This window comes from Chrysemys picta, chromosome 9 (assembly GCF_011386835.1).
Source record: "Chrysemys picta bellii isolate R12L10 chromosome 9, ASM1138683v2, whole genome shotgun sequence".
Taxonomy (NCBI): domain Eukaryota; kingdom Metazoa; phylum Chordata; order Testudines; family Emydidae; genus Chrysemys; species Chrysemys picta.
The window spans coordinates 101,631,198-101,647,410 of record NC_088799.1 but is presented as its reverse complement, the minus strand read 5'-3'; the positions used below and the strand labels follow the sequence as shown (position 1 = coordinate 101,647,410).

At 44.1% G+C, this 16,213-nt stretch overlaps 1 protein-coding gene across 1 annotated transcript; it reads right to left on the bottom strand.

The window, feature by feature from the left end:
- Positions 1-1,714: 1,714 nt before the first annotated feature.
- RAP2C (RAP2C, member of RAS oncogene family) lies at positions 1,715-15,096 on the bottom strand. The gene is made up of 3 exons (XM_008178981.3): positions 14,503-15,096; positions 11,031-11,351; positions 1,715-4,139 (listed from the first exon to the last, which is right to left on the bottom strand). The coding sequence occupies exons 1-2, from the start codon at positions 14,773-14,775 to the stop codon at positions 11,073-11,075; spliced, it is 552 nt and encodes a 183-aa protein (XP_008177203.2). The 5' UTR covers positions 14,776-15,096; the 3' UTR covers positions 1,715-4,139; positions 11,031-11,072.
- Between the last annotated feature and the right edge of the window lie 1,117 nt (positions 15,097-16,213).

The following is a 16,213-nucleotide window of genomic DNA, read 5'->3' as shown; positions in this document are numbered from 1 at the left end:
CAAGGAACTGGAAACATCGCTGCCTACACAGTGACATACATCTGCCCTGTGACAAATGCAGCTGTAGCATCAGACACACTGATTTGTTCCATTTCAGAATAGCCCATTTTTGTTCCCCTTGTCCATGAAGGTATCGCTGAGACACAGATGTAGCGTGTGCCTGGGTTAGCCAAGGTGTGCACCTCTGGGGAGGTGAATTTAATTCTAATAGCTATTCACTGCTAACAAACATCTGAGAGCGCCATTGTAAATAAATGTCCCAGTGGTTCGACTTGCTCTCTCTCCAATGCAGATTATGCCAGGTCTCCATGCAATAAAGACAGCATGGGCTATTTATTCTGAACAGTTCAAAAGTGAATTCTCTCCATTTCTCTCACTACAGTTCCCCCCTAGGGAATGGGCAGCGTCCCCTCCCCTCTCACTAACCGAGCAGCTGGAGCTGTAGGGTAGACAGTACTGTAGTCTTATCTACACTTAAACTTCTAGCAGTACAGGGTGATGGGACAACATTAGCTAGTGCAAATAAGGGTCAGGATCCCGGGTGATTTGAATGGCCAACAGAAGTCACTGAGGTTGAAGCCACCAATATGCCAAGTATTTGTGGATTCCTAAAGCTTGAATGTATTCAGCTGAAAAGCTGTGTTGGAGTTAAAAGTGACAGATGTAACATTACAGAGGCCATGAAATCACAATACTTCTAGCTACTTGTAAACAGTTGCCCTACGATGCTCAGTAACCAGAAGACTTCTATTCACCAGTGATGCATGCACAGTATTTTGGGGGTGAAATGGGGGAGGCTGGGCTTCTTCCACCTCCTCTTGAGCAGCACCCAAGCTTCTGAGTTGAGAGACTACACTGTAAAGACGCCCTCCCCTCCGGAGGACGAGCTCCAGTAATGCTATGGCTAAGGTGATGCCACTACAGAGCGTGTAACCATCAGCAGTGGCCATCCATTGGACCTATGGATTGAAAACCTCGACAAAGCCACTTGCCTACTTGCAGTCACTGAGATATTTACACAGCTAACCGGTGGTGTGAGCCATAAAAACCGAGTGAGATTTAGTCTGATAAGACATACAAGTGGCTAGGTCCACTAAACAAAGCATCAGGAAAGATTAACGCTGTGCAAGGCTCCTTAGCTAAGGGAAGTCTGCCTAAGGTGTACACATGGTACATCGCCAGAAGTTTGCTTTTATTTAATGCTTTATATCAGAGAAGCTTGAATTGCTTTCAATTCATTAGTAAACTTAATCTCACACCATCTCTTCCAAGGGAGGGGGAGGATGGCGTAAAACCCATTTGCAGGATTTCTGCCCTTCAATGGCTCGTTAAGTGATTTTCCCCCCATCACAGTAAGTCAGTGAAAGACAGGGAATAGAGTCCACAGCTCCTGCCACCCAGTCCTATGTCAGCCAAAATAGTCTTCCTCGCTAGGAATACATAGTGCTTTACGTCTTCAGTCACTTACAAACAAGCAATCTACTTGGGCCCGTCAGGTGCCGATGTACCCCCATTTTGCAGATAGGGCGACAAAGCCACTTGCCTTAGGCCACCCCATCAGTCAGTAATATAGACGTGCTGGAGCAGTCTCTAGAATTAGTACACTTTAAAACCACTAAAAGAATAGATTTTGAACTCCAACTATGAGAATAACGCTTATGCATTAATCCAGTCCTGCAGAACAGCCAGTTGTAAAATCAAACAGTGAGCCCAGTTTGGTAATACAGATATCTATTTTATTAAAAAAGTTACAAACAGGTGGACCGTAGGGTTGTCTTACAAAATGACAAGAATGAAATCTATCGGAAAAACTTTTTACAAAGCATTATAGGTAATTGTTCAATTTTTGCACTTGTTATTCCAGATTTCACCTCTCACTGATAAAGATACAGTACATTAGATATATGATGTTAGGTTACATTTTATTTGTAGAGCCCTACTGCAGTGATTTGAACAACTCCTAAACAGATGCCATAGTAGAGACAATACATATATTGCATTTATTATTAGCTTCTTATTCTAATAAGCAACTTCACATGCAATCTATTGAGGAAGCCTAAAAATAACTTTTGGTCCCTTTTTTCAAAGTGTGCTGAAGAAACCATCTTTATCTCATTTTCCCATCCTTATCACTCTAAGCTAGTTCAAGTCAAGTTTTTTTGCTGAGGTCAATGAAATGAATACTTTTGTTTGATAAACTACCCATAGGAAAGAACCATCAACTGATATCAACCCAACTTTTTTCCCCTTAGACAATGGAAAACTAAGATCTTAACAATTTATGTTTATTTCCTATTACTTGGTATATCTACTAAAAGACCAACAATCACCACTTAAATCTACTTTGAATACAGGGTTTGGTTTAATTCTGGTATTAAAGTGCAAACCTAAATATTAGCCTCGGCCTGTTTATAAAAGTTTGTACAAACAGGGAAAAGTGTTTTAAGTAACCACACAGCATAATTAGGTGTTCTGATGTCAGAGCAGAAACCATAGAGAATTTATTCTCATTGAAATTAAAATTCAACACTAAGAACATAGTCAATAAAATCTTAATTTCTGCTAAATACTGTAAGTCTTAAGATCCTGTGTTCTATTAACCCAATAAACCACATCAACGTTGAGATACTCTACTGGTGACTTCATTTGCAGTTTTGTTTGAATGCCATCATCCACAATATATTTAGTGAATTTTAAATTGCTTCCCCTCGCATATCCTCACGGCTTTTACTGGAGCTATTACGGGGAACATGTCTAGTTATATTTATTAGAAGTGTGTTCAAATGACTAGAGCTGGGCTCCTAAAAACCTAGAACTTTGGTGCAGTAGGGAAGCTGCAGTTATTAAACTTCTGCAAAACAAATGACACAGTTTAAACCACCACTAGAAAAAGCTCTCATGTATGCAATAATTGTTAATAAAACTGAACAAAGATTTCATCTGCTCTTTATACATTTTCATTCTGTTTTAATACCTGTGTTATTGTTAAAATTTTCAAGTATTCAGACAAAATGTTGATCAGGTAAACAACATGGAAGGCAATGGCTGTTTAAAGCACATCTGCAGTTAGTATCACTGAAACCTGGTGCTTTCCCCCTTGTTACACCAACTTTGTCTCTAACGCTAACTTGTTTATGGGGGGGAAAAAACAACTAAAAAGCTATTTGTGACAGTGCAAGAAAAACGTTAACAAATATTGCTTTAAAATATTATTCAGAAAGACAATTAGGAATTATAAAATGTAAGATCATTTTATTTGCATTAGATTTACAAGTGCAGAGGTCCACTAGATGTCACTTAATGTGCCGGGCAAACTTGAGCTAACTCTGGTTAGGCATCCAACCCAGTTTGGAGGCTACATGATCCCTTTTCAAAGGCATACTGAAGCAGATCATAAACTAGCAAATTTAGAAACTTAACAGAATGGAAAAACATACTACTGCATTTCAACACTGCAATTACCATTAATAAAAAGTCTGAAAACCCACAGTATTGTGAAGTTAGAACACATTAGCTGGATGCTTGATAGCCCATTTCAAATAATCCCTATTGTTGTATCAGGCCAATTACAATACACTATCACAAACTCCATATGACTGAGAAAAGGGATATTATACCCATACAATGTAAGAGGTGTCTTCAGTATCTTTTCATGACACTGTCACACGTAAACATAAAGTCTTAAAGTATTGACCAACTACATTGTAGGAGAAAACTTTGCAAATAGAATTAAGCACTGATGCGAGGTAATATACAGAAGTAACCATTTGTTTAAGGCTCAATTTATTCTCCATTAAATCTTTTTAAAAAGGCATTGAGTAGGTAATACTGAGTTTAAGTATTTAATAAATACAAGTTCAGAAATTGATTAAAGAAATCAATTAAAATATTAAAAATGAATTCTTGCATATTAGCCATTAATATGAACTTAGAAAGCTAGAAAAGGAAGAAAAGAACAGATTTAACTTATGGTAAACATGCTAAGCATTCCTGTTTAAGGTCCGTGGATCTTGAAGGCCACTGACCTTATGCACTTAGATGTGCTGTAATAGAGACAGGTTTACCAAGGCTCAGCTCTGCAACCTGGGCTGAAAGAGTTCTCCAAAGCAGCATCTGTGCAAGTTTCCTCTGAGTTTTATCTGCAATTTAGACCAAATAAAGTAGTGAATAAAAGCCATATTCAGATTTACACATGTTTAAATCAAGTTAGATTTAGTTAATACGTTAACGAAAAGCTGGTGGAAATTTGCTAACATTTTGACCAAAAGGACCCATTCTTCCACAGAAGCTTTGGTGAAAAAAGAGTTCCTATTTTTTTCAAATGAGCTCTATTGATAATGGAAGGCAGGCTAGCAGGCATTACCTAGGTTTCTATACAGTGCATTTATGTAGCACCTTATGAAGATCTAAAGGAATAACTGAAGAATTTGAATTATTCTCTACATTGGTGACATACACTGGATTCAACCCAAAACATACCAAAATAATATGAAGCAGTTGTGTTCTAGGTAAATGCTTACTCTTGAGAAAATTCTGTGCCTCTGCACACATGCAAAATTCATGTTTGGCGCAGAATTCCCCACCGCAGAAAACACATTTTGCGGAGGAAGTGTTGCAGTTCCACCTTTTGCCCACCAGAGGCCACTGTGGTGTCAGAACAGCGGCTGACCAGCAGTAACAGCTAGCCGCCAACAGTTAGGAGGCAAAGTGGGGCACACAGGACTGCTGGGGGGTGGTCACAGACTGGGGTTCAGAAGGGGTAGTGGTGGGGGGACAGACTGGGGCATGGGCTCAGGAGCTAGTGGGGTGACAGCATTAAGCCAGGGGCTGAATAGGTGGGGGGCTCCAGGGTCACAGGTGCCTGACTGAATGTGAGGGGTTCGGGGTCAGCCAGGGCCGGCATAGGGGAGGCTCCCCACCTTCCTAACTATCCCTCTCCCTCCCCAAAAGAAACTGTTCCATACTTCTCCCACCCACACCCACCAACCCTCCAGGATCACTCCAAGGCTCCTTCCCTCTCCCTCAGCTCCTCCGTTACCACGGACTCCCCCAAGCCTTTGCACTGCTTCTGAGGGGTGTGGGAAATACGTTTCTGTATAGTAGTTCAACTGAATTACTCAAAGTTCTGTATTAATATGCCTAGTAAGGAATTGATTCGTAAAACAAAAAATTTCCAGATTTTTTTTTTTTTTTTGGGTCTGTATTTTTACAGATATACTTGCTGACAGGTATTTTGAAATAAATTACCAAAATAATTGAAACTGGCGTGATTATATTGTGTTATTTTGACAAAACAGAATATGCAGAACTTTGAAATATTGTGCACAGAATTTTTATTTTTTTGGCGCAGAATTCCCACAGGAGTAAACACTGCCAGACAGAAAACACTAACTTGTTCATTTCCCCAGTAGAAAGGCAGTATCATAGCACGGACGGTGATGTTAGATTTTCCATAAACCAGGAAGTCGAACCAATCTGATTTTCAATAATAGGATCTGATCAATACTAAAAAAACCTCTTAAACCATCACGATTAGGCTGTTTCTTGGTAGGCAGGATTGCATGTGTAGCTATTCTGAGTCACATGTACAAACAAGTTTAATAATTTTGTCAATGCAAGAGACGCAGCTACCAATTCCCTTGACGACCTGTATTTTAGACAAACACCTGTCAGGGATGGTCTAGATCAGGGGTTCTCAAACTGGGGGTCGGGACCCCTCAGGGGGTCGTGAGGTTATTACATGGGGGTTGCGAGCTGTCAGCCTCCACCCCAACCCCTGCTTTGCCTCTAGCATTTATAATGGTGTTAAATATATAAAAACATGTTTTTAATTTATAAGAGGGGGTCACACTCAGAGGCTTGCTATGTGAAAGAGGTCACCAGTACAAAAGTTTGAGAACCACTGGTCTAGATAATACTTAGTCCTGCCATGAGTGCAGGGGACTGGACTAGATGACTTCTCGAAGTCCCTCCCAGTCCTACAATTCAAGAATTCTATTTTTGTGTATCAGAAAAAAAATCTTTAAAATACAGTCATAGTTACAGAGACTGAGCCTTCCTTTGAAAGGATCCAGGAAACATGTAGGAGCATAATTTGTTGTATAACACAACAGGAAAACACTATTTGAAGTTTTCAGGGAATTTTCAACATGGAAAAATGTTTCCTGTTTTGAATGATGTTTCTCTATAGGGTGTCATGACCTTTCAAGTTTCCTCTTTATCAATTCAATTGACAGTTGTAAAAAAAGAAAACATATCAGAGATCACATCACATATAGTTCTACAATGGGTAAGTGATACTGGACAACTAGGAGCTCTGCTCAAAGCTTTCACAGCTCAGGTTGCAAGAAAACTTAAGTGACCAACCTTCAGAGCAGAGCTCTTTTGGAGCCAAGTGTTTAGTCCCCCAGGGACTAAAAAAAGTGAAAGCTTGGTTTATCAGACAAGTGCTGTACACCCAGAACCCATCTTTGTTAGAGAAGTTTTCAAGATGTTTCCCTACTGTTGCTAACAATGGTGCTGCTCCACCACTTTTAGCAATACTGAGAACCCTATTGATAAAAGGGCTGGCAGCGGCCAGCTGACTGCTAACAGGGGGTCTGTTAGACTAGCTCTGAGCAGGAGTACAGGACACATTAAGAATGTCAATAACAGACCATTTACAATAGAGCTCCTGATGCTGGCAGAGCTGAACTAGTGATGGCCAGAGTGGCACATTTTTAGAAAGTGGCCCTAGCGTAGACAGGGCTCCAGAGTGAATAATCAGCCCCGAGATAGTATTTATAAAATGCCAGTCAGGGACTTGGACAAGAATTTAACAAGCAAGTATAACCATTAATATGTTCTAAGATCTGCATGGGAAAAGCAGGTTGGGTGAGTCTGACAGTTTTACAAAGCTGCATAGGCCAGAGGGCTACTTTTCTAGAGTAGAACAAATGTGTACACTTGCGAATTTAAACACCAATGAGATGTTTTCCCCTCACACCTAGGTATGCACATAGCTCCTATCAGCGTCAAGTTATCCAGGCATGAGGAGGGGCAGATGACTGATCAAGAGTTACTGCTGAGATCACTCACCATAAAGTACTGTGCAAATTCAGAATACACTCAGGTTATGCAGATAACATTCAGTATCTTTGGCAGTGGAATAAATTTGTTACATATTTGGAGGAAGTTTCAGAGAAAAGATGGACTGTCAGATTGAGGAATCAAAAGAGCAAGAGCTACAAGTTGATAAATTAAGTGGCAGCACATCAAAACTAGATATTCATCTAAAAAACTTGAAGGAATTTCATTAACATCTGCTACAAAATTAGAGGATGGGGGAGGGGTGCAAAAGATAGTATGGAATACTAGCAATGGAATATTAGGAAACTGGAGACCAGTAAATGTCACCTTCGGTGCCATATGAACAGGTTGAAACAATAATTCAAGAAAGTGTTTGAGAAGAACATGATCTGAAAGTACGAACCAGAATGGCTTCTGTGAAGGAAAGTCCTGGGTCTCCTTTTTACTAGAATTATCTACTCCTTTGCTGACGTTTGAAGAACAGCACTGGACTTACCCTCTCGTGAGAAACGTTGTCTACTAAGAAAACCAAGAAGTCACAGAGTGAAGAAGTAAATTCTGTCATGGAAACTGACTAAGGCAGAAAACAAGTAATATGGATAAGTGATCAATTTTCATCATGATAAAAGACCGGCAGTGGGATACTCAGAGAATCCACACCAGGAAGAGGGAGAGGAACAACAGAATCATAAAATTTCCAAGTGACATGTTAGTTTAGTCAAGATTAAAGACTTTCAACTTCAGAGGGAACTAACACAGCGAGGTCCATGGTCTTGTGCTCACCAGAAAAGCCTGAAGAGGTGAGCAGACAGCAGGAGAGATGAGATTCAGTGTCAACTAATGCAAGGCAGTACATACTGGAAGGAATCATCTGAACAAAACATACATACTTCTGGGTTCTAAACTGACTAGTTGTTCTGGAAAGAGAGGTGGGTGTCACTGACCAGCTCAGTGCGCAGTAAAGACCAACAAAAAAAGAAACAGGATGCTGGGACACAGTAGAGTAGAACAGTGGTTCCCAAACTGTGAGACACACCCCTGTGCCAGAAGAAAGAAGCTGCTATGAAAGGTTGAAGTTTTATAAGAGTAGCTACCACCTGCTTCTGCCCGTCGAAGATCCAAAAGCAATTATCCCTAGGATGAGACACAATTGACAGAGGAAGCTGTCAGCTGCCATCCTCCATTACAACATACTGGATGGAAATCTGGTACCCAAGCTTGTCATTAGGCCAAGGAGATACTGGACCATAGGAACCAGGAGACAAGGGCCAGGTGGTGGGAGCCAGGGATGCAGAAAGAATCCAAGAGCTTGAGCAACAGGTCAGACCATGGAGCCTAAGAAGAGCCCGTGAATGGAGATGGTAGGGGAGGGGGAAGAAGGAACCAAAGCAAAGGGAGGATTGGATGGGACATGAAGGGTCTATGGATATTAAAAAGACAATGGGAGAATAGGGAAAGAAGAGAACTTTGCTTTGCCAGAGCTGGAGAGATTGCTTGTGTGGGGCAATCATCACCTGCCCCTTTGCAAGGAATACCAATAGCTTCTTGAGAAATATTGTAATTGCAAACAGACAAGATCAAGAGGAGAGGTGGTTCAGACTGAAAAAAGCATAGGAACTCCTGCAATCGAAAATATTATAATGGCATTATAGAAGTCAATAGTACAGAGTCACCTTCAATACAGTGTTTAGATCTGGTCACCCTACCTCAGGAGAGAGAGATGGCAGAATTTAGAAGGAATCTGGAAATGGAGGATGCAAAGAATTAAGAGGCACAGAAAAGTTTCCATATAAGGAGAGGGATTGAACATTGGGAATGTTTAGAGATAAGAAATGAAATGGAGCAAGATTAGCCACCAGAATTCATTGCCTCTAGGTATTGAGGTCAAGAACTTAGTAGGATTCAAAGGAAGACATCTATATAGCGAATACTGTGCATGTTCTCATTAGCTATGGTTTTGTGGGTTCTTTTAAAACAAGAGATCCTGATGTTTTAGGGGACAAGCCAACAACTGATTGATGAGATTAGGAAGATTCTCTAAGCATCCACTATGAAGTTTCATGAACAATCCCCTGAAGCATCTGTGCTGCCCTAGATGGGCCATTGGCATGTTCTGATGTGACATGCACTTCTGACTTGCCACACCAGAATATGCCAAAGGCATGCAAAGTAAAGCCAATAACGTCATACTGACCACTATAGCTGAAGGTTCATTGCCTGGAACTCATATGGGAAGTAGTCACAAGACTAGTTGAACCATCTGGTTTGTTTTACTCAAAATGAGACTAACCCAGCAGCATTTTGAGTCAAAATCAAAGGCAGCATTCTGTAGAATCTCTATTCAGTTCTGCTCTATCAGTCCCGTGCTCAGGGTACTAACCTGGCACCTGGGTTCAGTTTTCTGCTCCACCAAACTTCCCACGTAACTGTGAGCAATTCAGTCTCTCAGTGCCTCAGTTGCTCATCTGTGAAACGGGGTCAGTGAAACTTCCCCACCTCACAGGAGTGTTGTGAGGATAGAAATACATTAAAGATCGTGATACTAAGTAGTGGGGGCTACCTAGGTATCTAAGACAGACATCACATTACACACTCACAACGTGCTTTCTACATGTAATGCAGTGGTTCTGAACCTTTACTGCAGCGTGCACCCCTTTGGTTCTCAAAATATGTTCTCGCACTCCTTAAGCCTAAAAAATATGTTCTCGCACCCCTTAAACCTAGATATATTTTAGTTCATATACTACAGTATTTGTTAAAAAATGTATAATGTTAATAAATACATAGGTTTGATGAAACAACGTAGTTGTACTTATGTGCCTGTGCTTAGTTTGTGTTTTCGATGATTTACCTTCTAAAAAATCTGGCACATCTCATGCCCCCAGGTTAAGAACCACTGATGTAATGGATATTAATGGAGAATTCCCTGTGCCCATACTCTTGATGTTGAGGTGGTCAGACAACCCACAACTTCAAGTACAATATTATCCTATTCTTCCTCACCGGTCATTCTCCTACAAAAGAGACTCTTTGGCTAAGCCAACTTTCACAGGGATTATGTCCTCACCCCTTTCCTACAAGGTTGCTGAGTTACGGCTGCCATGAGGAAAGCAGAGGTACTCCTTATAACACCATTGCCTGCCTCTATATATACAGGCAGCAGTGCTAGAGAGGGAGACTATGGTCACCAAGACTAACCATAGTCTTGCAAGAGAGCTTTTACCCCTACAGAGGGGGAAATGGGAGGAAGGGGGTGGGGAGAAGCAGAAAGGTAAAGGCCCCATTGAACTCACTGCACTCTTCCAACCACACCTGTGCACAAAGTCACTGGGGCAGGGAGGAGTTTCAGACCTCTGCTGGTCTGTGGGAGCAGAGGTGCTTGAAAGAGGCAGAGCTCTGCCTCCATTCGGAAGAGACAGCCCTGCAAATTGGAATTCTCTCTCCTGGGACGCTGAGACAGTGAAGAGTGCACAATCCCAGTGACGACAAGTCAAGTGTGATGTTCTGAGTGCTGAAATGCAGCCACTTCTGAGGTGGCGGGCAGCCAGCCAGCAAGGAGAAACCCCTCCACACAATTCCATCTTTTCAGTTTTGTCCAGCTAGAATGCAAGGCTCCCACATATATTCTTAAACGTAAAATACTGTCAATAGGTGCACAGGAATTCAGGCCACCTTTTATGTTGTAAGTGCCTAACTAGTATTAATACACAGGATATTTCAGAGAGAGGCAGTAACCCCTGGTTAAGCATACTGATGTAACATACAGAGGTTATTTCACATAAAGGTGCCTATTTTTAATACATTAAGTACTCGTGCTGTTGGGGCCACACACTTTCTCTCAGTAAAGCTTGCAAGACATTTCAAGGTTAGACCAACTAATTTTAGAGTGCTTGTGGCAGCTTCATCTGCTCATTTAAACACAACAGTTAACCACGTCAATTAATTATGAGTGTTCAACCCACCTGCTCTGTATGGCCATGATTGAGGTTTTTCTTTATTTTTTCTCACTGCACGATGCAAGTTGTACAACACTGATCTTGTTTTTCAGGCAGGGACGCATAGTTCATTTGCCTGACGATCTCAGCAAACAGTTCATCCACCATGGTTTTACTCTTGGCCGATGTTTCCATGAATGGACAGCCCCACTCCTGAGCCAAAGCTCTGCCTTCTGCAGATAAGACCTCCCTCTCAGATTCCAGATCCACTTTATTCCCCACTAGGATTAGAGGAACTTTTTCATATCTCTTCACTCGGACAATCTGGTCCCTCATTGGCTTGATGTCCTGATTAAACAATCCAACTGGTTAATACACTTTTAGTACTAATCATATTTTAAAATAGTAATCACAACAGATTGCTGTAAAAGTTAACACTGGTTCCAGGAAATAGATCACTATAAAAACAAGTGTTTTAACAAGCCTATAGATCTTATGTATAACTGAAAATAAACATAATAGCTTATGAAAAATTACTAAATGGATACTTGGGATTTAGACTAGGGTGTGTCTAAAATTCAGAAATTTATCCTCTATCTGTAATGCACATTCTTCAGGGAACATGGCACTTCCTGTGTGTTTAGAAAGTGCACTACTGCAATGTAAAATTACCTCTCGTTTCCCAGAAAACCTTTTGGTTAGGATTAGAGCCGGTCAGGAATTGACAAAACAGTTTTCCCTTGGAAAATGCTGATCTGTCAAAACCAGAACTTGTTGAGAAGGTTTTTTAGGTCCAGGAAGGAATTTCCAGCCACACTGAGAATAACCTGGTGGTTATGGCAATCACCATCCCAGGTGAACTCCCTAGAGTGGGTGTAATTTTCTGTGCCAAGTTTCAAAAGGTCTCAGTTTCATTCTGATGAAGAACCGGAAAAACTGAAATCTCAAACATTTTCATGGGCTGGGTGACCAGTTTTCTTGCCCAGCTCTAGTTAAGATAAAGGCAGAGTTTGTATAAATTAACTTAAAAGTTTTGAACTGAATCAATTTTCTGGTCCTCAGCAGGATTTGCTACAAAAAGAGAAGTTCGCCTTTAAACTCATGACAGAAACTGAAGTCTACATTACGCATCTATGTTATGTGATCACTTAAACAGATGTCTTGCATCTGAAGAAGTGAGGTTCTTACCCACGAAAGCTTATGCTCCCAGTACTTCTGTTAGTCTCAAAGGTGCCACAGGACCCTCTGTTGCTTTTTACAGATTCAGACTAACACGGCTACCCCTCTGATACTTAAACAGATGGGAATCTTGTGGCCAGCCTCCTGCCTGTGAAAGTTAATTAAATTGTTAACTCACTATCTTCTCCCGCATAGTAGTAGCATGCTTAAAAGTGTTCACTGTGAACACACTTGGTTATGCCTAAATGACAAATTTAGATACAATAAATACATGTTTTAATATTCTGTGAAACCCAATACTCCTATAATCTTCCCAAAGGTGAAAAAGGAAGAGACGTTTATATACCATACTCCTGAAAGTTTAGATCCACTTTCTCCACCACCTCTGATTTAAGATTTTAACTTGTTACAGTAAATAAAAGTTTACAATTTCTTGCAGGGTTCTAGGAGAGAAACAATTAAGTGCTTGAATCTGCCACTGGTAATGGAACTTCACAGGGAGATTTACATCCACACTGTTTTGATTAAATGTGCTAAAGAAGAAAAAAAACAAGCAACTGAAGTGGAATATATTCATCCACTCTTAGATTTTTTTCTTAACTACATGCCTCAATTCTTGCGGGAAAACCTCCCAATTCCTAGATGAGAGCTGACCATAGGCAGAAGAGAAACATCCCAGTGTGAGGATTGTAGTTCCTTTGCAAGGAAAATAAATCCCTAACTTGGATACAATTTATCTAGGTATGTACCCTCATCTAAGATAATGTTCAGCCTTCAACAGAAACATTCTGCCTTAGTGGGGGTGTAAAGGTTTTGCCAAGCAGCTGGACTACACCCACCACAAGCAACCGAATTGAAGCCAACAAACAAGTTCCTAATCTCTGTTGCCAAGTCCTGTCATTTCCCACAGATACAAGCCGCTTATTACCAGAGGCAGTTTAGGCCAGTTACAGGTTGCGGGATTTTTTGCTTCTTGTCAGTTTTTGCAATGCAAGTTTGTGGGTTGAATTTCATTTTCACATGTGCCCGGTCGTTCTCATGAACACACCACCCACACAGTGTGAGCATCAGACTTACACTAGATAGCAGCTTGTTATATATAGAAAGAAAACATCAGGGTTTATTAGCAAGATTCACAAGTTATAAGGTAGCAAGTTCAGTTCAGAAAATAGGTAACCTACCCGGCCTTATGAGATTAACTAGCAAAATATTGCTTTTTAAAGAGCAGTGTTTTAAAGGACACAACAGGTCAAATCTAACCCCACACTTGGGATTTACAAACATTTCTTTGTAATGATGACTTAAAACAAGTGTTTTATTTACCAGAGTCCAATGGGAATAGTTTTGCAACCTGAGTATTGTAGCACCCTGCTAGTGCTTGGTAGTTTTCCTTGTCTATACTGACAGCAAAAAGATGTCTCTTAACGTGCTTTTGATATTAATACTCCAAAGCTGGGAATGAGCGACAGGGGACGGATCACTTGGTGATTCCTTGCCCTGTTTATTCCCTCTGGGGCACCTGGCACTGGCCACTGTTGGCAGTCAGGATACGGGGCTAGATGGACCTTTGCTCTGACCCAGTCCGGCTGTGCTAATGCTCTACAACAGGGGTAGGCAACCTACTGCACGCGTGCCGAAGGTGGCATGTGAGCTGATTTTCAGTGGCACTCTCACTGCCCGGGGGCTGGCTGCCGGTCTGGGGGGAGGGCCTCTACATTTTAATTTAATTTTAAATGAAGCTTCTTAAACATTTTAATAACCTTATTTACTTGACACACAACAATAGTGTAAAGTATCAGGGGGTAGCCGTGTTAGTCTGTATCTACAAAAACAACAAGGAGTCCGGTGGCACCTTAAAGAATAACAGATTTATTTGGGCATAAGCTTTCGTGAGTAACTTTCACTCTACGCATCCGAAGAAGTGAGGTTTTTACCCACGAAAGCTTATGCCCAAAGAAATCTGTTAGTCTTTAAGGTGCCACCAGACTCCTTGTTGTTTTTGTAACACTAGTGTAGTTCTCTATTATAGACTTCTAGAAAGAGACCTCCTCAAAACGTTAAAATGTATGACTGGCACGCGAAACCTTAGATTAGAGTGAATACATGAAGACTGGGCACTCCACTGCTGAAAGGTTGCCGACCCCTGCGCTACAACTTGGGCTGTGCAGTGAACCCTTGTGTGGTGTGGTGTAACACGACAACATACAATAGTAGCCTGGGGACCCTAATTCGGGTGTGGACCCCGGCTCCGGACTAGGGCGGGGTGCCCGGGCGGCGGGGGTCCCGGCGGTGCCCCCCAGCCCGCGGCCCGGGCGCTCACCTGGAAGCTCTGCTGGTTGACCAGGCTGTAGACCAGGAGGAAGCCCTGCCCGTTCTTGATGTAGAGGTCCCGCATGGAGGCGAACTGCTCGGTGCCGGCGGTGTCCAGGATCTCCAGCACCGAGGGGGACGAGTCCACCTCGATCTCCTTGCGGTAGAAGTCCTCGATGGTGGGGTCGTACTTCTCGATGAAGGTGCCGGTGACGAACTGCACGGTCAGGGCGGACTTGCCCACGCCGCCGCTGCCCAACACCACCACCTTGTACTCCCTCATGGGGCCGGCGGGCCGGGCCGGGCCGGGCGCGGGGCTCACTGGGCGGGCGGGGAGCGCATCGCCCCGCGCGGCTGCTACCCCGGCCCGGAGGCCTCGGGCCGCGGCTGGGCCCGGCGGCGGCGGCGGCGGCGGTGTGGGGGGGGGAGAGAAGCCCGCGCCCGGCCTCACTCCATGGCCCGGCCTGGGGCCGCCCGGAAGGGTTACAGCGCGGCACCGGCGGGCTGCGGAGCGACAGCCGCCCCCGCGCACTTCCGCACAGGGGAGCCCCGGCGCCGCGGTTCCGGGCTGAGAGACCCGGCCGGGGGGACCCTGAACGCCGTGACACCGCCCCTCCCCCACCCCGCCCGAGGGGGGACCCTGAACGCCGTGACACCGCCCCTCCCCCTCCCCCTCCCCCACCCCGCCCGAGGGGGGACCCTGAACGCCGTGACACCGCCCCTCCCCCACCCCCTCCCCGCCCGAGGGGGGACCCTGAACGCCGTGACACCGCCCCTCCCCCTCCCCCACCCGAGGGGGGACCCTGAACGCCGTGACACCGCCCCTCCCCCACCCCCTCCCCGCCCGAGGGGGGACCCTGAACGCCGTGACACCGCCCCTCCCCCACCCCCTCCCCGCCCGAGGGGGGACCCTGAACGCCGTGACACCGCCCCTCCCCCACCCCGCCCGAGGGGGACCCTAAACGCCGTTACACTGCCCCTCCCCCACCCCCTCCCCGCCCATGGCGGACCCTGAACGCCGTGACACCGCCCCTCCCCCACCCCGCCCCAGGGGGGACCCTGAACGCCGTGACACCGCCCCTCCCCCCCACGAGTCCTCAATAGCATGACACCGGCCCCTCCCCCAGCCCGGGAGGGACAGGGACCCCAAACACTAGGGCAGTGCAATTAGGGTGACCTGATGTCCTGATTTTTGGGTCTTTTTCTTATATAGGCTCCTATTACCCCCCACCCCCGGCCCGATTTTTTACGTGTGCTGTCTGGTCACCCTAAGCACAATGCACCAAGACGCTATTGCCAACACTTAAGAAACACGCCTCAATCAGGGAGAAGTAGCCCCGGCGTGGGGATTAGTCACCACTGCTCCTTCCTCTGCCAGTGGCAGGTTGCGCCATAGCACCACCTTGTCTCTGCTGCCTTCCTGCCAGGGTCAGGCCTAGTTCTGCCGTATCGCTGGTTGATGCTGGGTACTGTGATGGGAGCAGGGGCCCTAACTCCCCGGGGCCCAGCCCAGTATGAATTAATGTTTCTCTCCAAGCCCGGCTCCTGGAGTGAGAATTGAGCGTTCATTGAAATACGGTTTCTAACGCCTCATGACCCACCAGCACCTTAAAAGCTCAAACACCAACATTCAGATAAAAAGCATCTGCCCTGTATTTCTTCTTTTAAAAGCTCATTTAAACCAAACTCTTAGTGGGGCTGAGGAGGGAGAGACTAAGGCC

Coding starts and splice junctions, on each gene's coding strand:
- RAP2C (XM_008178981.3), bottom strand. CDS start 14,775: ATGAGGGAGTACAAGGTGGTGGTGTTGGGCAGCGGCGGCGTGGGCAAG. Junction 11,352..14,502: donor TCAACCAGCAGAGCTTCCAG/GTGAGCGCCCGG, acceptor TTGTTTAATCAG/GACATCAAGCCAATGAGGGA.